Source organism: Panthera tigris, chromosome B4 (genome assembly GCF_018350195.1).
Source record: "Panthera tigris isolate Pti1 chromosome B4, P.tigris_Pti1_mat1.1, whole genome shotgun sequence".
Classification (NCBI taxonomy): domain Eukaryota; kingdom Metazoa; phylum Chordata; class Mammalia; order Carnivora; family Felidae; genus Panthera; species Panthera tigris.
Genome location: NC_056666.1, coordinates 54,542,549 through 54,565,786, shown reverse-complemented (window position 1 = coordinate 54,565,786; position 23,238 = coordinate 54,542,549). Strand labels below are relative to the sequence as shown.

At 35.8% G+C, this 23,238-nt stretch overlaps 2 protein-coding genes across 2 annotated transcripts in view; one reads left to right on the top strand and one right to left on the bottom strand.

The window, feature by feature from the left end:
- Positions 1 to 1,227: 1,227 nt before the first annotated feature.
- GOLT1B (golgi transport 1B) lies at positions 1,228 to 14,255 on the bottom strand. Its single transcript, XM_042991903.1, has 5 exons — positions 14,114 to 14,255; positions 8,547 to 8,638; positions 6,749 to 6,927; positions 5,546 to 5,627; positions 1,228 to 3,688 (listed from the first exon to the last, which is right to left on the bottom strand). Exons 1-5 carry the CDS (start codon positions 14,136 to 14,138, stop codon positions 3,650 to 3,652), a joined length of 417 nt encoding a protein of 138 aa, XP_042847837.1. The 5' UTR covers positions 14,139 to 14,255; the 3' UTR covers positions 1,228 to 3,649.
- A 164-nt stretch (positions 14,256 to 14,419) lies between these two features.
- Positions 14,420 to 23,238, top strand: part of RECQL (RecQ like helicase) — a 58,057-nt gene continuing 49,238 nt past the window's right edge. The window contains exons 1-2 of the mRNA XM_007084051.2: positions 14,420 to 14,530; positions 21,542 to 21,588. Coding sequence (XP_007084113.1) covers positions 21,573 to 21,588 — 16 coding nt within the window. The 5' untranslated portion in view covers positions 14,420 to 14,530; positions 21,542 to 21,572. The remainder of the gene's footprint in view (positions 14,531 to 21,541; positions 21,589 to 23,238) is intronic.

Below are 23,238 nucleotides of genomic sequence, written 5' to 3'. Positions count from 1 at the left end.
ACTCAGTCCGTTAAGCATCTAACTCTTGATCTCAGCTCAGGTCTTGATCACATGGTAGTGAATTTAAGCCCTATGTTGGGCCCCATGCTGGGTGTGAAGCCTATTAAAAAAGAAAAAAATGTGTCCCAGTTGTTGGGTTTGGGGCATCCTACTTCTGTGTCCAATCTCCTCCATGGGTACAGGTAACAGAAGCGTAGAGGTTGGAACATTTTAGCACAGAGGACAAGGTTAGAAAGATAAACAGATTTAAGACTTCTGGTTTGCCGGACAATAGTCAAGACTTAACGTTCAATTATTGGATTCAACAAATACTTATTGGGTACCTTAAGTGGTAGACATAGGCAGTGATTTTTGGTCTTACCAAAATTTATAATCAAAACACCGCAGAAGTGGTTTCGTCACAAAATACTTACGAATTGTTACTATTCTTTCCATTTTGAGAAAAATCATTTAAACATTTCTCCAGTTTTTTTTTTTTAACATTTTATTTATTTTTGAGACAGAGACAGAGCATGAACGGGGGAGGGGCAGAAAGAGAGGGAGACACAGAATCGGAAGCAGGCTCCAGGCTCTGAGCCATCAGCCCAGAGCCTGACACGGGGCTCGAACTCACAGACCGTGAGATCGTGACCTGAGCCGAAGTCGGACGCTCAACCGACTGAACCACCCAGGCGCCCCGCATTTCTCCAGTTTCTAACTGCCAACTTTTTAACCTAAGGTTTGAGTACATCTAAACAATTTGGAAATGAAAAATGCAATGACCATTTTATAGAAAAGAAACTGCATATAAGGCTAATTTAAAAAAAAATGAGGCAAGCTATTGTGCAATGCTAAACTAATTTTTTAGGATTTCATTATAAAGATTTATTTGACTGCTCTTAAGGACTGAATATGTATCCTCCCCAAATTCATTATGTTGAGACCTTAACCCTTAATATGAGGGTATTTGGAGGTTGGGTTTTGGGGGAAGTAGTTAGGTTTAGATGAGGTCATGAAGATGAGCTCTCCATGATGGGATTAGTGTCCTTATAAAAAGATGAAGAGACTAAAGCTGTCTGCCACACAAGGGCACAGCAAGAAGGCAGCTGTGGTCCTTACCACTAAATGAGTCTACCCTCACCTGTCTTTTTGGACTTCCCAGCATCCAGAACTGAGAAACAAATGTCTGTTTACGCTACCCAGTCTACAGAATTTTGTTATAGCAGCCGGAGCTAAGACAACCACCAATTAATAGAAAAGTACCCTTTTATTGAGAGGTAAGACAAGTGTATTTACAATATTCAATTGTTAGATCATATAATCTGACTGTGAGACTTTTTAAAGCAGCAGTATTCCAGGAATTACAATTTATAAGGGGAAAAGAAAAACATTGCAAGTATGTTTCTGTTACAGAAAATACATTTGAACAATGCCAGATACACTTAAGGCTAAGTAGTATTAGACCTTCTCCTCCATCTTTATAGCAATGATCAAAGTACATTTTTGTCACAAAGACAGAAGGCTAATTTTGGAAAGGAAGAAACAATACAATGTACAGTGCTTTCTGTCAGAAGACTAATATGTTTAAAAATAGAGCCTCATCAGTGGTTATGAATAAGAAATATACAGTGCTGCCGAGCAGTCCCAAACTCACATTTGATATTAACTGTGGACTCTTTGAAAACTGAAAACTGCTCCAGCCTCTCAATCTTACTAAGGACTGGGAAATTATCAAATCCTTTACATAACTTCTAATAATGCTTCTGAAATAAGATTTTGAAAAAGTTATCTGTTACAGTGCAAAGAACATTTTGATAGAAATTCATGTCTACAAAGGAGTTAAATAATACAGATGTTCCTTACATGAACAGATACTGTTCTTGTTCTAAAAAGGTAGAATTATCTAGCCACTGAAAATAATATGGATCAGTCAAAAATATGTAGAAGAGTCCTACAGGGCAACTTGTATAAGTCGATCCCCAAAATATGTATATATTTGACACTCTCCCAAATGAGGATATTACTTTTTTGAAGAACATTAGACACAACACTAGGTCTCTTATTATTCCATGAACTATTGAGGTAGGAGTCTCATTTTGTCAATATCATCTAGTTTCACAGATTATGTCATAAGTCAAATGCCAGTACCAAAAGGCAGTAATCCACAAGACTGAACCATTAAACTACATACCAAGTCTTTCCTTCTTTCGACAAGCAAGAATGGGAGTTCCCTGTGTATTGAGATTTAACTAAAAATAATATAAGCTATGATATATTTTGTAGACATGTTTCTAAATAAAAATCACAAATTTCAATTATGATTTTGTGCATTAAAAAGCTTTGCAACTGTTAAAAAAAAGGTAAATAATGCAATCATTAGTGGTAAAACAAATAGTACTGTGGCTGTTGAAATGTGTTCTTACATCTAGCAGAAAAGCTGTCAACTTGGAAAACTACCAAGAAACAACCACTGTTTCTTACTGCCAGTCAAACATCAATAGTAGGAAAAACAACATATTTTTTTAGTGTCATGTTTTTAAGAAACTATAGCCCATTTAATTACAGTAAACTAACTTTAGCATGTGAATTCTGGTATTTTCTCCATAAACTCAAGACAAAGCATCTTATGAAGCATTCGTCATGCGTATTGATGTTTATGTTATGAAAAAGCTAAAAGTAAAGGAAAACTCAATTTTACATGAAAAGCCCTTAACAAATACCTGTAAGTTTAACCTTTTAACATATTACATCTTAAAGTAAACATTACCAATAGTTATTTATGAAAAGCAAAACAGTAAAACCACTGCTAAAATCAAAAACAAAAACAAAAACAAAAAAGAAAGGAAAACTACACCATGACATGGAAAAATCCATTTGGTTTGCATCATTTAGTAACTTAAATAAAAGACTATTCAATGTAACAGACTACTTCATGGTTAAGAATGCTTTTTGTTAGATGCTTACATGTAATGTAGGATATAGATAACCAAGTTAGACTCTCAAGACTTATGAGTAGTTCTGGAGTGTTCAGTTATAAAGAATAAATGACCTTTGCGTATTCCAACAGCGAATATCTAGTTCAGTTTTCATCTGGCTCTAAAATATTAAGAATCAGAAGAACCACAAATGTTTTATTTTAGCCATATGTTTACAAAAAAAAAGTGATTCATACATCAAAACTGGGTTTTCCTTGGTTTTAATACATTAAAATGACATAATCCAATCTAACTCATGCATCACTTTCAGAGACACAGTGCAACTGGAAGTATTTTTGCCATTCCAGTGGATATTTCTAAAAAGCAAATGCCTATGCGTGCTCCTGCACCTTCAAAATAAAAAGGAAAGAAACAGGCACCACAGTTCTCCAAGGATGGCTGTGCTTCGCACATTGTGGATAAACAATAAAAATCGCCTTCAAGAGTTTCAATAAGTACTGTAACCTAGAGTTCATCTCCTTTAGTTTGCTTGCTGACTTCTCAGATCACTTGATTAGAAGCCTGTTCTCATTGCTTCTTTGTTAACTGCTATTGGTACTTTGTAGACTATGCGTTTTAAACTTCTGTAAAGAACATTACAAGCTATTTCATGTAATTTAATTTTGTGCTGAATATTCTTCAAAGGATTTTATAAATAATACAATATTTTAAATGAGTCTTCAATTCACTTGTTGTTATACCATATTGTTGCTTTCTCCAACTTTATCTACAAACTGCAAGGAGAAGAAAAACAGATAATTAAAAGAAAGCCCAGAGCATTACAAAAACATTATATCAACATTTTATATGTTGATTTAAAAAACCCAACGTCGTAAGATTCGTGGCAATTTAAGGTGTGACTGACAATGGTTAATCCAGTACTACTCACCACAATCTTCTGACATGTAAATGTGTATAAAAATTTTTCTTTTCTAAGGTTGTTTTTGCATGACATGTTATGCATATGACTTTAAGGGTGCAACACAAGAAATGCAACACAATGAATAAAAAAACTGGATAAAATGAAGGTAACACTGCTAGCTTAACAAAACAATAAAAAAATAAAAAGCTGAAATGTCAGCCATTCATGCATTAATGAACCCAATAAGATATTTCCACTGACCATTACTGTGGATCTCTTCTGGGCCTATGTAGTCTTTGAACAAACAGATTTAACTCCATTAAGTTCAACAATTAACAACAGCTATTGACTAAAAATACTTTAAATGTGTATTCTGGACTTCAGACTGAAAGTGGCAATGACATTAAAAATAGATGTAATGAGGCAAGCACAAATTAATAATTACAGAATATAAATTTTAACACACATTAATGTTAAGTGGTTATTTACTTTGGCTACTCCACCCCAAATATAAAGCAATTGGGCCTTCTTCAGCATTCCAGATGGTGATGCAAATATTGAAACAAAATAATTAGTGGATATATTAAAAGTTGTGTAACCCAAGTGGTCACAATACTATCAAACTCTAGCAATCATTTAACCCTTCTTTTCATTTCACTATTCACACTTTTACTTAAGAATTTATTATAAGAAAGTAATAATGATAGGAAACATAACTGACAGCATTGGGTGTTTATGCAAACAATGAAGGATCCTTAAATTAAGGACATGAATAATGATTACAACTGCATAACTAGAAGTTTCAGTAAATTCAAAAGCCATTCTAAGTAAAAACAACATTTACTACAGTAAGAGTTTGGAGATTAATGCAAATGAAATCAGAATATACATATTCCAACCTTTTATATTATTATAAATAGGTAATGGGTGCACTAAAACTAAATGTTGCTTTGAAAGTACCATGGATTCATTAGGATTTTCAGTTAAATTTATGTGTAGAGAAAGCACAACATTCTCTCTCCAAAAGTAACTTCAAACATCAAGGTTGTCTGGGCTGTAATATTCTGACTCTAAAATCGACTTGAGGTTGAAAATGAGATTTTTGTCTTACAGTGGTACCTATTCTTCTGTGGGTGAGCCATCCTTTAGCTCTCTGAGAATCCAGTAAATGCTATGGACTTTGTTAGTAACATCTACAAATGTCTGTAAACAACTTTAGGATGTTGATGGCCCATCTTGGAGGAACAGATTTGATGAGATCATTCAAACTGTGGAACAGAGTTGGGAACAGCATTTTATCATCTGACTTCCAGTATAATTAGTGCTTGATTTAATTGTCTTAATGCATGCTATTGGTGATACTAAGAAAGAAAATAATATTTACTAGAAATAATGATGTCCTTTTTATATAATGGCTTCTAAAATTAGAGATCATATAAAAGTTAATTGAAAAGTACCAGAACTTTCAAAGAGAAAGGCAGCATATAAATTTGAGTTACATTAAAAAAAAAAAATAAAACAAGAATATTAAATGGATATAGTGAAACAAAATTCCAGGTTTTATAAGGTCAGAAATGATTATTTTCTCTGGTATTCATGGTAATCTATGGCAATGTAACAATTTATATCATAATAAAAACATCAATTACTTGTATTTCTAGAAGTAAAGAACATCACAGTATTTATTTTGTAGGTTTAAAAATTTTATTTCTAATACATGATTACTTACTGATCTAATTCCAGGTAAATTCAAGAGGGATCCAAGGACTGGTACTCTTCTAATAAAGCCAATGACCACAGGAAAGAAGCCCCTAGGAAGAAGGAAAAAAAGGTTCTCAGAACTTACATATTCTTTATTATCAAAATCAATTGCTAACCAAGTAAAAAGAAAGGATCCTATTAAAATTTTAAATGTTTTGGAGACTTCAAATTTCAAATGTTACCTTTAGTGGTAATGTTTCTTTCCTCTCCCTGGATTTGATCTTTCTTAATTATGCTCATATAGTATTTTGCTTATACATTTGTAACAGCATTACTACTATTATTACTACTACTATATTCTTTTTTTTTTTAAGTTATTTATTCATCTTGAGACAGAAAGTGCAAGCAGGAGAGGGGCAGAGAGAGAGGAGAAAGTGAGAATCCTAAGTAGGCTCTGTAGCAGTGCAGAGCCTGATGCGGGGCTCGAATCCATGAAACATGAGATCATCACCTGAACTGAAGTCAGATGCTTAACCGACTGAGCCACCCAGGCTCCCCTACTACTGGATATTTATAGTCTAGTGCCCATATCAGAAATGAGAGATTTTCTAAGGCGGATTTGACACTCAATTCATTTTCATGTCTTCCCATGAAGAATATGGTATTTGGCAGATAGAAGACAAAGGATATACGTTTCCTGAATAAATAAACTTACCTTATATAAAGGTATTTTCTCACATTGCATGCTATTATTTATTCACTTAGTAACTAGCATTTGTAAAATGTTAACTGATCAAAATCTAACATAGTTCATTTAGCACAAAATTTTCTAATATGAGTATGTACTAAAAGAATTGTCATCAAGTGGCAGTAACTATGCAGTATTAGGTTCTATGTATTAAAATGCTGTATGTATGTACCACTGTTTAGTTGATAAAAATAGCAGACACAGTGCCTTAATAGGAAAGACAGTGCCTTAAAATCCCAATAAAATGAATTTTATTGCATTGAAAATACAAGATAATGTATACTATTTATACATTTGATAAACACTTTTATAGTTGACTGAATTATCTAAAGCTGTAATAAAAGATTCAATGTAAACAAAAATCCATTTGAGAAAATTATGGTCTTTGTATTCATGCTGATGCAAATATCTGGGCTTTTGTAATAATTATTTGAGGTACTGGTTCATTGAAAGAGAAAAGGTAAAATAAAAAAATTGCCTTACCTGAACAATAGAAAGAATCCATAAATTTCAAAGATCATGCCTATCAAAGGCCAACCAATAAGGACTACAAATACTCCACCCAGGAAAAATCCTGTCGCTTTCATTTTATGTTTTTGGAAGAAGAATCTGAATGTTCTTTCTAAACCAATTACAAAAGCCAAGCCAGCCACAAATAAAACCTAGGAGAGAAAGAAAATGCAAGATAGAAAAAGCAGTTACACACACTGCATAAATTTGAAAAGCAAGGTCAAAGCTAAATATAATAAAAAGAAATACATCTGGCTCTTAGTGTGGGCAACTGGCTGGAGAAAACTACAGTGCACACGAAGAGGCAGAACCAAGGAGTGTGCTAAGCATGCTAATGTTGTAGGTTGTAGTCCAGTCTTCTCAGTCCTCTTCTATCTTGATTAAATGCAGAAAAGAGAACTAAAGATTAGATGTTACCGAAGGGCATGTGTACATGCAGTGGTTTTCCCAGGTAAACTAGATGGAGAGGGCTTGGCTAAGCAGATGAAAGGCAGGGCAAAAAAAGAAGGCTGCCCATAAATATGTCACCCGAAGGTATTCCTGGTTTTGCACACTTCACCCTAGGCTAGAGGTGTTCTGTGGGTGGGAGAAGTACTGACATGGCCAAGATGATGGAAGAAACCATGAAAAGCCAGGAAGAGGAATTAGTCTTACTAATTCCAGAATATCTGGTGGCGGCAGAAATAAAAATAAAGCCACGTTCTCAAATATATATTTTGTATGTTTTCAGATAGTGAACAAGAAATGGTGATCTAGTAAAAGCTTGTTTTTTCCCAGGCTTTATTCCCAATACTTGCCTTCCTTCCTATCTTTTTTTTTTTTTTTTTAATGGGATGAAACATTTTTATTTAATTTTTATTTACTTATTTTTTTTTTTGAGAGAGCAAGCGTGCACGCACGTGTGCACGCATACACATAATTAGGGGAGGGTGAGAGGGAGAGAAAGAATACTAAGCAGGCTGAATGGCTCAGCGTCCACAGGGTGATGGTGGTGGTGGTTTCCAATCCCTCGAACCTTGAGTTCATGACCTCAGCAGAAATCAAGGGTTGAAGGCTTAACCGACTGAGCCTCCCAGGTGCCCCATTTCATAACTGTGTTTAATGAAAAATTTTCATACAAATATTGATTGAACCTAATGGTTAAGCTTCGTATTCTCAGATACCAATGCTACTTATATGTTATTAATTAACCTATCAATTTTGAACAATTTTGTTACCCTTTATATCTTCCAATTTCCAATTACAAGCCCAACAGTAATACACACTTCTAAGATATTTCACTCTTGCACAACCTCCACACATGGACAACAAAGTACAGTCCAAATAAACAATATACACGTTTCTTAGGAAGTCAACTCTTAATATACAGATATATTAAGAGGTTTAAATGGCTTTTAAAAATCTATTTCATGCTACTGAACCAAATGTCTAAGGTCGTATGTTTTAAGTTAAACATATTTATAAATTTACCAAGACATGGGGGCTACCAAGTCATTTATTTTGAACTCCTATTTAGAGGCAGCCTTGATTTAATCTATTGTATATCACACATCAAACACTTAACAGAGTAGTTATTCAAAAACTTCTTTAAGTGTTTACCTTTTATTTAAACAGAAAACAGGTTTTACTCCTGATGGAAACAGAGAAGCTAACAGGAATCTTTACAGGAATAATAGGGAATTGTTTCCCCCCAACCTAACAGCAGGCAATAATTCATTCGCAGTTAAAATTTCCTTATGAATTTAGTTAAAATATATATTGAAAAACTCACATTTCCAATAGCCAGTAGTGCTTTGTCAAAAAAGAGAATCATTCCAAAGAACAGGAAAAACACTCCAAATCCTGTTAATCCCATTCCAATTTCTGCAATATAAATTATATAGTTAAGGGTAGAGAAAAATTAAAGTTACATTAAGATCCCTATAAACTAAGTAAGAAAGTTTCTCAGTTTTTCTTTTGGATGATATAAGAAAATAGGTTCCTAACATTGCAGGTTAACTTTATGACATTCATTAAGGTCTATAACAAAGTAACATCAGCAAATAACCTCAACATATAAAATATGAATTTATGAGAGACAGCACTTCTCATAAACATATGCATAACAGAGAAAGATAATCAGGATTCTAAATCTTGGGTTGTAAATTTTTTCTCTCCCAAGAACTCCTCTGGCACCAGGCATAAATATATGAGTTTACTTTTACTATTTATCTCTTTCATATTCTATGATATTATTGATAATGCACAATATCTCCAGTTACTTCTTCCTTCTTTTCATCTAACTCCTTCTTTAACCCAGTGGAAATGTTACAGTGGGTCTGCACGGTATACTTCACTCCATGATACACTTCTCACAACAACAGTATTTTGAGAATCACATTGCCATATCCTCAAAAGTTAATTTTCAGAAGGTTATGTATCACTTTTAACTTCTTGATGGTATGGGTTTATCTTCTATAAATTACCTAAACCATGAATCCAATCACGTTTAGTGTACGAGTCCCAAAAGCAGCACTCCAGAGTTTCAAAGAACACAGTTGTACTTAATATTAATATTCTGGAGTTTTACTCTTTTTATTCAAAGACTCCGAAATGCCTGTATCTCTTCTAGGTACTATCTGATGGTGAATGAAGCATAAGCACTGAAGTTTATGTTCATCCTGTATATAAAACTAATAATTTTATTACCTTCACATTCTCTTGGTCTTCTCTTTTCAGTCTGAAGATTCCTAACTTTCTAAGATTACAGTTGTCCTTTTCTGTTAATGCTAAAAGCATAAGCCACTAAGTCACCTTGATCATTTTAGTTTTGCTGTCAGGAAATACTCACCAATCCTTATTTTACCTAGACGCTTACTATCTGCTTGAAATAATCAATCAGAGCAAAAACTACCATATTTTTGGAAACTCAATTTTATTTTATTTTATTTTTTTAATGTTTATTTATTTTTGAGAGACAGAGAGAGAGACAGAGCACAAGTGGGAGAGAGGCAGAGAGAGAGACACACAGAATCTGAAGCAGACTGCAGGCTCCGAGCTGTCAGCACAGAGCCCTATGAGAGGCTGGAACTCACGAACTGAGAGATCATGACTTGAGCGGAAGTAGGATGCTTAACTGACTGAGTCCCCCACGCGCCCCTGGAAACTCAATTTTAAATACACCATTAATGATTTCTGATCTGTTACTTAACTTTTTGGCTGTGGCTCCAGAAAGCCCAAATCTAGGTCACAGCCACTTAAAAAAAAAAATTAAGACTTGTAAAATGTTCTGATGAGTTGAATACTTCTATCATATACCTTTTCTATATCCCCCATGTCCTCAATTTGCAGTTATCTACTGCCTTCCATTCCAGCTACCTTTTCTCCCAAAGTTAGTCTAAAAGAATTCAGGTACTAGTCTATAAATACACTGATAAATGTATTCCACAGACACAAAATCCTATGAAAATGTGAAGCTAATGCTTTCATGCTTAAATCCCTTAAGAGAATTCACCAAAATAACTGTTTAGCTGTCAGACATAATTTCCTAGAGGAAAACATGGACAAAAGAACAAGTAAAATTCCATTGTACAACTATTTAGTAGTTAGGATTTAGTCATCAACAGCTGAGTTACTTGAGTATGACTAACTTCCAACTTTTCATAAATTGTCCTAATGATTACATAAAAATTTTGAGAGGTTTGTTCAGCGGAAAGGAATTATATAGAAATACACCTACTATGTACTGAGAATTTACCATGAATTAGCCATTAGGAGGTGCTTTGCATGCCTTACATAACTTAATCCTCCCAATACTACTGCAAGGTAGGTATCATTACATCATTTTAGAGATCGAGTAAGAGGAGTTTAGAGAGATGACTTAATATACTGGAGTCACACTTCTGGCTAACCATTTGGACTCAGTCCCTGTGCTTACCTATTACATCATACCCCTTCCTACAGGACTTTCTTACCTTTTTTTTTAGGTTAAATATGTCTGATTAAATTAAATTCAAGGGCACTGGAGCATACTGAGCTTCTGGGAGAAGCATCTCTAGGTGACTCAAGTTTAATAGGATTAGTTTGTTACCTAACACAACTAAGTAGGTGTTAGTAGAAGTATTAAAAATTGACTGCTGTGAAAAAAGATAATATCTGGATATGGTTTCATATTCACTGAAATGTTTATACAAATATATTGTAATTCTTTTAACAAAAATGTGAGGTGAAAAGTAGCACCCGCCCCACGTATCACAGATTAGGAACTCATCTTTGTTCATAGAATCAGCAAATGTATGTATGTGGTGCCTTGGAGGTGGGGGGACAGCTGGGCAGGAAGAGTGGTGGTTGTGCGGAGTCAGGCTAGAATTCAAACCCTGTTTCTGGACTCCACAGCTTAAAACCATAACAGGGGAACCAAAACTATTTCATCCAGACAGTTGCCTGTGACATATTTGCCCAAACTGGTACTTGCCAAGTTATTTCCGGACCTGAATGGGCCAAAAGTTTCTGGTCTCACTGTGCCCTTTTCTCATCTCCCAAATTCCCATCTTCCCTAGGCTTATGCATTCATAAGCCCTCTGGTTAGTAAAGCCCTACATGGAGTTGCCCGCTCATTACCAGGATCATATCCAGAAAAACAAATTTACCTTCCTCTCTTGCAGCTATCAAATCTGCATTCCTCTTGCCCATGTGTGTGGTTTTTTTTTTTTTTTTTTTAAAGAACAATCTAATAAAAACAACTTAATGAAATTTGTCTAAAATAAAAAGAGAACTTATTGTGGAAACTTTATAAGGAAAGATATACTTAATCCAATAGCAATCACTAACATTTTGGTATCTTATTTAAAAATTTTAATATTAGCTTTCTCTTTCTTCCTATGCCTTTTAAAAAACAGAAAATTTCATTATAAAGAACTCGACTGAATATCAGCTAATTGAACCACTCAACTGAATATTATGGTAGAATTTCAGACAAAGTGACATAATGATGTAAAGATTTACAGGCAGCATGGGAAATACCCTACTCCATCCCCTCAATAAATCTTGTGTTTTTATGGAGGGGGTGGGGAGAGTGCTATTATAGAATCCCTTAAAACAATCATGAATTGCTATTGATTCTGTTCAGTGCTCTGTCACCCTCTCCCAGAATCAGGATTCCAGAATAATCTCGGCAAATCACTTGAATGATGGCCAATTTCTGCAGTTAAACACACACACACAAACACCATTTGAAATCCAAGAGCTTTTGGTTCACTAACCATTTTGTGTTCCAATCCACTGTCCTAACTAAAACATATGGCAAATGAACATCAAAGAGTATAATTTAACCTTTCTCATCAATTTAATAAGGGGGAACACTCCCTACCTATTCTGCCCATATTCCAACTCAATCCCCTGGTTCTGGATTTTGGAAGAATGTAAATCAGGCACCTGTCCCTATAATAAGTCTTCCATAGAAGAGAATCTCTGTGCAAAGGATAATAGTTCATAGTTTTAATCTGTGTAATAATCAGACTCAGATAAAAAAACAATACTTTATAGTTAGAATAACTGTGTAGAGATTAAGTACTTCTTCTAATTAGTAGAATTAGAAATAAATTTCAGCAATTTAGGTATACAATTCTCCTAATTTCCTCTAAACAACTTAATTTAATTTTGGGTCTCAGTCAAGAGGAACAGAACACTGCATCACAAACAGAATAGGATCTCACTATCCTACACAATCTCTCTCAAAAAAAAAAAAAATCAATGCATAATTGTGTAGGATAAATATCTACTGTTGCAACTATTCTTGCTATGAAAGAATTACATCATTCTAAGATAGATCTCAAATAAGATTTATGTCAAGTCTTCTTAGATGCTAGTATGGTCCAGTGAACACAAAGGTTTCTGAGCCAGGAGACCTGGGATCAAGCCTTGCTTCTGTCACTTTCCTTATGACCACACATTGAATTTCTTTTGAGCCTCTTTTAATTTATAGAAGAGATATACCTCTCCCTGCCTTATAGGGTTCTAATAAAAATTCAGTGTAATGATTTACATGAAAGCACTTGATAAAATAAAAGAAGATGCCTTTATACAATTGTTAGTTTCTATTATAACAGTAAGGGGGGGAAAAAGGAGAAAAAAAGAAAGAAAAGAAAAAAGGAAAAAAAGAAACAAAAAAGGACTTTATGTTTTCTGATCAGAGCAGGCCAACAGACCAAAAGGGGTCAGTGCAGGTGGCACCAAGGTGTAGACCCATCCAGCCACTGAAAGGAAAAGCACCTGATTGGGGTGGTAGTGTATATAGGACAAAACAGAAGCTCTGTCAAGTTCAACTCAGCCATGACTTGAATCCAAACTTTAAGACTCCACTTTAATATAGAGCATTTTAAATGAAACTCTATTTTCAATAGACTGTTTAGATTTTAAAATCTTGAAAATCAAAGTAAGTTAAGCATAATTAAGAAAAAAATCTTGACAGATAAAGCAAGGTGAGACAAAAAGACTATCATGACCATTAAAAGATAGGACCCACTGTTGGGCAGATATGTAAATACAAAAACTATTAAGATTGACAAAAGCGTGAGAAAAGTAGAAGTGTTATAATGAAAGAAATGGTAACAGATAGCAATGCTAACCTTAGATATAAAATAAGCCTGGAGAACTCTGTGGTAGGCAGAAAGAAATGCTAAAATAATAAAACAAACCACAAAGCACAATATACAACATTAAGGAAAGAAATCCTTTAACTGAACACAAAGTGGCTTTTTACTACTGCGGAAACATTAGGTGGTAGAAAAGTGAAGTCGTTTCAAGGAATTTTTGGAAGGTTTCCAGAGGTGGCAAAAGGCGAAATACTCAAAATATTTAAGTGTAAGCATATTTTTAAAAAACCCAAACACCTACAATAGGTGACATCTAAAATACCGCCTCCCAAACAACCGGCCAGTAACTTGTAGAGGACCCCAAGTTTGTCATGTGCAGAAACGTCCCCAAGGATGAACCGCGGGTACCGCGCATCAAACTTTCTCTTGTGGCCATCTGCAGGAACAAAGCGTCCATCTCACTGGGGTGAGGGCGGCGAGACCCTGGTGCAAGACAGACGCTCAGCAAAGGCTTCCCCCCACTCCAGATCGGACTTCTCCCCAGACCCCGCCGACCCGCCTCCCAGACCAGGTCTGCCACTGCAAGTCCAGCCCCCGACCCTTCAAGGCAGCCCTCCCAGTCCCGCATCCCTCGCTCAGTCCCGCAGGCCGCCGCCCCCAACACGGAGCTTCATTCATTGACCCGGGCAGAGGGGCGGGCGAGCGAGACGAGCTCGAGCAACGGGTGTGTGAGGCTCCAGGCGGGGATACCGGGGCGAGTGCTTACTCTGGGTGTCCGTTAAGGAGATCATGGCTGCAGCGGTGAGGGGAACGGCTACAGCACCTCCGGGCGCCCAGGGCGTTAAGCAAAGTGGGGAGAAAAGAAGCCGGGAAACAACCCAGGAGAGAGCCGCCACGTCTTCCGGAAACACGCAGCCACCCCTACCCTAGCCTCAAGACAGCTTCCCATTGGCGAAATCCGCTCCCAATATAGACCAATCATCCTTAGTCTTGTTCGGTGACGCAAATGGTGGCCACACCCCCTCACCAATTAGAGAAGAGTGTTACTTGCAATTGGTTGAGGAGACCTAACCGGAAGGGCGGATGCTCCCAGCTAGAGAAAAAGGAAAGCTTGGCGGCGGGAAGTTTTCATTGGAGAGTGGCTGAAAGCAGTACCTAGTGGTCCTGAGCCGGGCGCTTTGAGGTGGGAGACCGAGGAAGCGGGTGGGGTGGGGTAGGGGTGGAGTGTGGAGGGGTGGGGATCTGGGGGTAACTCTGCTTTGAATGGGCTAACCTTTCTTTTTCCTTCCTGAGGGCGAGGCCGGTCTATCGCGGATCACTTCCTTTCACCAATATATTGGCAGGAGAGAAACCGGCGTTAATCGTCGCCCATCTCTAATGGAGTTCGGGCCTTTAGGGGCACCTTGAACTTTCTGCTCCTCTCTTTTTATCTCTAGCCTTTCCCATGCAGGAAGCTTGGTTACCAAAGTCTGTTTATTGGCAACCACCATTTATTGGTGAACAGCACGGTGGACGCATAGGCCCAGTGGAGGGTATTATTAAATTAAAGTTGTCTTTAAAAAGCAGGTGCTGGGGAGCCTGGTGAATTAGCCTGTGGTACCGTAGTGACGGTTACTCCAGTATCAATGACTGGCTGTGACCCCGTGAAATATTTGCTGTGGGTGCTGTTAAAAGTTAAGAAATAGCGGGAGTAAAACCAATGAATCACTGAAGTAGTAATTAAAGTTTGTGGTGCACCCACCAAAGAGACAGCTAGGGAACCAGGAGCACTCAAGCCAAAAAGGGAATGAGGCTCTTGGGTATATTGTTACAAAGCGGCTTATGTAGTAAGAAGTCAGGGACTTTATTCCTCGCAGTGATTCGAATATTAACATTTTCTTAAGGTAGGGAATTGGTTAGTGGTTATCTCATATCAGCCTTGGGAAACGTTTCAAGTTTTGTTTATGATTTCTGGAGGCATAAAAAGGAAATTACCTAGGTCAAGTTAGTCTTACAACAACGTAAGGTCAATTGACTTTGAGTAAACTGGTTTTGTCCGTTTGAGGAATTTTCAAGGCTCTTCTCCGTTTGTTTTTGATTTTAACATTTTCCCCCTTTTGGTTCTCTTAGCAGGATGAGAGTATGATCAACCAGTATAGTGTTATTTTCAGGTTCTACCATTGAAGTACTCAGGCTGAAGAATCACATTTTTATTTTTTTTATTTAAAAAAATTTTTTTTAAACGTTTATTTATTTTTGAGACAGAGAGAGACAGAGCATGAACGGGGGAGGGTCAGAGAGAGAGAGAGGGAGACACAGAATCTGAAACAGGCTCCAGGTTCTGAGCTGTCAGCACAGAGCCCGACGGGGGGCTTGAACTCACAAACCACGAGACCATGACCTGAGCTGAAGTCGGACGCTTAACCGACTGAGCCACCCAGGCGCCCCAAGAATCACATTTTTGCTGTTGTCATTAGTTGGATTATTAGGCTAAGGGCCACGTGGTCACCATCTTCATCATTTATGTGGTTATTGTTGATTTCATACAGTTGTCTGATCCTGATGGATACCATTTGGTCTGTGAGTGGCTGCTGACAGGCATTTAAAACCTTGGAGAGTATGCAGCTCATTAGAGGTGATTTAAGGAGAACAATAGCCAAAGATTGAAAATTTCCCAGAGCAGATTCCCAGGTGCCAAGATTTAACCAAGTAAATAAATCAAATGGATTTCAGCTTTTTAAAGGTATTTACATAAGCATAATATGATATATTAACAGTCACATCTTTATGATGCCTCAGGACTGGATGAAGGTGAAGATGCTTTATTTTAAGTGCCTGTGTTGCAGGTGAACTTCCACCTAAATTAAGCCTCTATGGTGTGAGCAATCAAATAATTTAAAGAGAGGCATTTCTGTGGAAGCAAAAGAAAAATAAAAGCTAATATTTTAAGAAGATTACAAATTCAGTGTCTGAGTTTGGAGAGAAACCAGTTGAAAAAATTTCTAGATGTTGGGTTCAAATTATCTTTAGATGGATGAAGGCAAGAGTAACAATCTGACAGATTTTCCTGGTTTGCAGTTTGAATGTCACTGGTGATCTTGCTGAGTGACCACATAGCAACAGGCACGTTGTCCTCCTCACATGAGCTGCTTTGGTGGTTTCTCTGAAGTTTACATCAGGTTGTCCAGCTTTAGTTTGCATGGCTTTGAGAAAAGGGCAGTTTTATTTTCATAGTGATTCCAAGTTACAAGAATGGGAGGAAATTGGAAATGTTAGTTTGGAGAGTTCTAGCCAGATATTGGAGGAAACTAGAATTCAGGATCCAGTTCAGTTTATAAGTAGAAAATAAAACCTTAAGGAAAATTAATAGCACTAGATGTATTACCAAAACACAATCATAATTTTTCTGTCATCATCCCATTTCTATTAGGGTAACTACAGTTAGGCTAATTTGTTTGCAGATTGAGTCTAGTTTCAATAAATTTGGCCTATTTACATAAGTGCAGCAAAAATAGTGACTGACCATATAGGCTCTTAAATCTGCTTTGCTGGAACTTTTTCATAAAGAATCTTAGATTGAACTTTTCAGGGCTCTTCAGGCTAAGCAGCCAAGCTAAGGACTTGTCTAATTGTGTCCTATTACAAGGAGATCAGATCGAGCTTAAGTAAATACATATATTGTCATGAAAAATAAGACTATTTAATAAAAGGTTTTACATTCTGGTGGGATCAGGTAGAGAGAAAAAGATAAATGTTTCAACCTTTGTTTACAAAAGTAGTTTTTACTGAATCACTGTAAGCTATAGATAGCTTAAAAGAGAGGAGAAAATGGAGCTTTTTAAATCTGGAAAGCAGGACATTGAAGAACCAGCAATATTTTTTTTTTTTAATTTTTTTTTTAACGTTTATTTATTTTTGAGACAGAGAGAGACAGAGCATGAGTGGGGAAGGGGCAGAGAGAGAGGGAGACACAGAATCTGAAGCAGGCTCCAGGCTCCGAGCTGTCAGCACAGAGCCCGACGCGGGCTCGAACTCACGGACCGTGAGATCATGACCTGAGCTGAAGTCGGACGCTTAACCGACCAAGCCACCCAGGTGCCCCAGAACCAGCAATATTTTAAATGAAATCAGAAAAAATTATAATCATCTTCATTAGTTCATTCAGTCTCCTGTAATTCTTGTTTTGCTTCACCTTAGGGTTAATAACTTTATGAATCAGTTTTTCATTAGATTTTTAGAAATTCTTACCCAGTTCAGTGTTATGATCTTAAAGTTAACAGAAACCTGTACTTCTTAGTCTTTTCCATGAATCTCCTTGCAGATGAAGCACTATCGTAGGAACAGTTTTGCAAAAACAAACTTAAATCCAGTTCAATTTTAGCTAGACCACACAAAAAATTCCTTTCTCAAGATCCCTTTTCCATAAACCTTCTACACTTTATATCCATCCAGTTTTTGTTACGTCTTTTTTTTTTTTTTTTTTTTTTTGTCTCATTCTGGAATAATCATTTTACTTTTGGACAAAATTACTTCCTTTATTCCTTTACCAAAACAACATACCCATGTTCTTCATATCTTGTCCAAAAACATGTTCTATTTTCTTTAACGACTTTTCATATACTGTTGTTTTCTTTTATTCTTACTCTTTCTAGTAGTTTTAATTAAATATATTAATTAGATTTCTTAACTCTTATCTTTAATTCCTAGTAAAAAACAAGAATTAAGCAATTGTGGACTGGCAACTTTATACATACACAATTATAAAAACCTTTTAGAGATCTATGTTTTTTATAATATAGTTTTTAATGTGACAAAGGATATAGTTATTAATAGACCCAAGTATCTATTGTCTGTCTGTAAAAATTAAAAAGCCAAAAGTTGGGGTTGTTCTAATGAATCCTAGGCTACTAACGTCTGAGTGACTCTTTTGAGTCTGTCTGAGCAAGTGAGGCTAGGGTAAAACAATGTTGGCAGGTGCCAATAGAAAGCAATTTGTCATTAATAAAAGGAGAGTTGCCAAAGCTTGAATTTATTGGAAGAGTTCTAGAAGATGAACTAGACTTAGGTTATCTTGTAGCAGATGATACAAATGGAACTAGAAATTAAACATAAATAAGAGCCTTGCATAGTAGTGCAAGGGAGATGCACAATGAAAACCATTCACTCTGAGGTAGTTTTGAGACACTAGTAGTACTGAGGGACTGCCATGATGGGAACCAATTCAGAGAGCAGACTTTAAGCAACCTTTAAATGGCATTTCCAAAACACTGATTTGCTCAGGTCAGTTTTAGTTGGCCCTCAGACTTGATGAAAAGTATATTGAATGATATAGTTATACTTTCTTTTTAACTTTCTGTAGTTCTTATTAGCTTCAGGGAAAAATTATTAGTTGAGGTTGTATGTCCTTAGTAATTTTCTTATATCAGCTAATTACTCATTTTAACAAAAAGAGCAGTTACCAAGCTCCAAACTGTAGCAGGTAGAAATATTATTGGTTTATGTTTATTACAGTCATAGGTATGGTTACTTTCTGTTTTTAGCAAGTGACAGTTTTTTGTTTTGTTTTTTTGTTTTCATTTCTGGTAGTGATGTATAGTTTTATTTCAGTAAAAGTTTAAAGTTAGTTTCCTTAAATAAAGTATTAGTAATACTACAATACTGTACAAAAAAAAAGAAAAGCTTAAAGTAGATAAACTTATGTTTTGCATTTAATGATTCAGTATATTATCTCATTTGCAAATGATTTAGATACTCAACAAATATTCATGATTTAGTTTAACTTGTTATAAACTTTTTATTTACATTTATTTAAATTATTTATTTTTACCAATTCTTGGATTAGACATTAAACAGCTAACCATCACACTATTTTTTTTATCAACAAATTTTGAAGTCATGCTTGCTTTTGTTTTAATGTTTTGTTTTATTTTTGAGAGAGCGAAAATGGGGGAGGGGCAAGGAGAAGGGAACAGAATCTGAAGCAGGCTCTGAGCTGACAGCAGCGAGCCTGATATGGGGCTCAAACTCATGAAACACTAGATTATTACCTGATCTGAAGTCGGATGCTCAACCAACCAAGCCACCCAGACATGCTTGCTTTTTTTAAGTCAACAAACTTAAACTAGGTTTTACATATCAAAGGTTGTATCAGGTCATGTGAACTTGAAAAACATTTTGGTTTGTTTTTATATGTCTGAGGGTTTCAGGAGTACTTAATTTATAAGTGCTTATTTTTCTTTAAGTCAATTAAATAGAGCTCCTTACATATTCTGACAATAGCATCTGGAATTTGAAAAATATTACCCATCTATAACATGCATACGTAGACATACATAAACATACAGACAGAGGCAAACAGATCTTGTAGCTTTTGTTTAAAAAGGTTTAGCCATGAGCTGCTAGCCATAATATTGCAAAATTCTCCAGTTTAGAAAAGAACAGTTGGATCTAAATTGTCTTTCTGGGAAGTTGAGGTTACCTGCTCAGATAGCAAAGTTGTTTGTTTTCCCCCTAGTAACTTTTTTTTTGTTTGCATGATGCAAAGATCTTTTAGAGCTATTTTTGCAGTCATTGTGTCTTTTAGAAGTTTCTGCTTATCAGAGAATGCATTCTGTTGTCTCTGAGAGATTTGAAATCTTCTCTTGTCAAAGGCACAGCTTTAAGATACACTTCTCTAAGTTAAAGTTGCCCTCCAGTGGCCGCTACAATTCTAGAAGTTCACCCATTTTTCCAAAAAGGCACAAAATCCTGGTCCATAGACCAACCAGGTAGAATACATCTTTACCTTTAGATTCCCTAAGAGTTCTTAGATATGAGGGGCCCTGCTTTCTAAAAGCTGTTCTAAAACACAGGGAACCATGTGTTTCCCTGCCCTCCTCTCTTTGGAGTAGAATAGGAAGATTTACCTAGAAGCTTCAACAAACAAAATACAGGTATGCAAATTAAAGTCAGCTCAAAATGGAGAGAACAGAGCTCAGATCTAAGACAGACTTGACTTCAAACTCTAGGGTCAGTGAGAAAGTGAATTAAATGGACTCTGTGGGTTCCATCACCATAGGGGCCTCAGAGTTAAGGAGGAAGGGAGGTTGGGGGGGGGTGTCTTCTTTGGATCCCATTAAAAAAAAATTTTTTTTTAATGTTTATTTATTTTTGAGAGAGAGATAGAGGGCAAGTTGGGGAGGGGCAGAGAGAGAGAGGGGGACATCAGAATCTGGAACAGGCTCCAGGCTCTGGGTTGTCAGCACAGAGCCTGATGGGGGGCTTGAACTTGGCAACAGCAAGATCATGACTTGAGCCGAAGTCAGACACTCAGCCAACTGAGCCACGCAGGCACCCCTTTTGGATCCCATTTTTACACCACAGACTGTCAAAAGTTTAGAATTACCAGAGGTAAAACCAATGAATTATTGAAGTAGTAATCAGGAAAAGTTTATTGTGCACACACCAGAAAGACAGACTGCAAACCAAGAGCATTCAAACCAAAACATGGAAGGAAGCTCAGAGGTATATTGTTAGAAAGTGGTTTATATAGTGAGAAATTCCTGCTCTCAAGCCTCCTCTCCTTCTACTTGTTCATCTGTATGTAGTCTTAAGTTTTAGTCATTCATAGGTATTTAAAGTTCCTTAGTTACATACCATGTGTTTCCCCCACTTCTGGTATTTTCATGTTTTTTCCTGAAATCTAGTCCCTCCGTGGAATACCAGTTCTTCTTTTAAGACTGAACCTAAATTGTAACTGTAAAGCAGGTATTCAATAAAATGTTGAATGATTAATTTGAGTGTTTATGTGGGTGGATTTTACCTAATCTGGGATGTTTGAATCTTATTTATAAGATAGGTTTTACCATCCCAATTTTACAGATAAGGAAAGAGGTGAAGAGGAACAGGTTGTTTAACTTTGCTAAGATCATACAGTAATTTATTGCTAAAACTGTTTAGCCTCAAAGCTTTCTTTTTTGCTAATTGCTTTGTATGTGGTGTTTAAGTGTCATTGATGTTATACTTGTTTATGTGATTTTGGACACTTCTCTGAAATCTAGAGAATTCGCTATAAAAATTAGTGTGGGAATAACCATGTAGTCCTTATTTTAAAAGTCACTATAATATATAATTTACTTTCTGACATTTTTCATGCTTAGTAGTGATAAATTATTGGGTAGGCATTATCAATACTATGGTTTAAAAAAATTTGCTGTGATTTTTCTTTCACTTTTAGAAAGAAGTTTGGATCCCAATTCAATTTTAGGATGGCAGCCATTTCAGGTTAGTGGAAATGATTACATTTTATAGTATATTCTGTTTTGTTTCTAACTGCATGCTCTTTGAAAAAAATTGTTTTTCTCTGTACTTTCAATTTTGCTGTGAACCTTAAACTGCTCTAAGAGGAAAGTCTTAATAAAAATAAAGAATAATAAATTATAAAAATATTTGTTTTAAAAATTCTGATTTTTATGTTTTGTGTTTTTTTTTTAAATTGTAAAACATACCAAAATGTACCATTTTAACTAATTTTAAGTATACAATTCAATGGGAGCAATTCACATTATTGTGTAACCATCACCAATATCCATCTCCAGAACTTTTTCATCATTCCAAACTGAAATTCTGTACCCATCGTACAATAATGCCCTCTTACTCCCTTTCCCCCAATTGCTAGTAACACTACTCGTACTCTGTATGAATTTGACTACTCTAGGTACCTAAGATAGCTGGACTCATGCAATATTTGTCCTTTTGTGTCTGGCTTGTTTTCTTTAGTATAATGTCTTTGAGCTTCATCCATTTTATATGTATCTTTTTAAGGTTGAATAACATTGCATTGTATGTATATACCACCTTTTGTTTATCAGTTTGTCTGTCAGTGGACATCTGGGTTGTTTTACCTTATGGCAATTGTGAATAATGCTGCTATGAACGTTTAAATACAAATGGGCTTGAGTCTCTTTTTTCAGTTCTTTTGGGTATATATACTTAGAGGTGGAGCTGCTGAATCACATGCTCTTTCTTCTATTTAAGTTTTCAGGAACTGCTGTATTTTTCTCCATACTCACTGTTCCATTTTACATTCCCAGCAGTAGTACAGAAGGGTGATGTTTTTTGATGGAATTATGGGAACCTAAGAAATCACAAAGTAGAATATATCAATCACTCCAAATCCCACTACTCAAATTAATACTGTAATATATGGATGCATTATTTTTCAACAGATTTTTAGTTTGCAAAGAGTTTTTATTATTTTTTTAATGAAGTATAATTAACATATAATGTTATGTTAGTTTCAGGAGCACAACATATTCCTCAGTTCTATCCATTAATCAGTGCTTACCATGATAAATGTAGTTACTATTTGTCACCATAAAATATTGTTGTAATATTATTGACTATACTACCTATGCTGTACTTTTCATTTCTGTGACTTATTTTATAATTGGAAGTTGGTACCTCTTAATCCCTTCCACCAATTTCATTATTTCTCTACCTACTTCCCCTTTGCCAACCACCAGTTTGTTCTCTGTATGAGTTTTTTTTTTTTTTTTTTTTTAAACATTCCACATGTAAATGAAATCATATGGTATTTGTCTTTCTCTGACTTATTTAGCCTAATACCTCTTAGGTCCATCCATCTTATTTCAAATAACAAGCTCTCATTCTTTTCTATGGCTGAGAAATATTCCATTGCATACACACACACACACACACACACAGATATACACACACACCACATCTTCTTTATCTGTTTGTCTATCAATGGATGCTTGGTTTGCTTCCATATCCTGGCTATTGTAAATAATGCTGCAGTGAACATAGAGATGTGTATATCTTTTTGAATTAGTATTTTCATTTTCTTTGGATAAATACCCAGAAGGAGAATTGCTAGATTATACGGTATTTCTACTTTTAATGTTTTTTGGA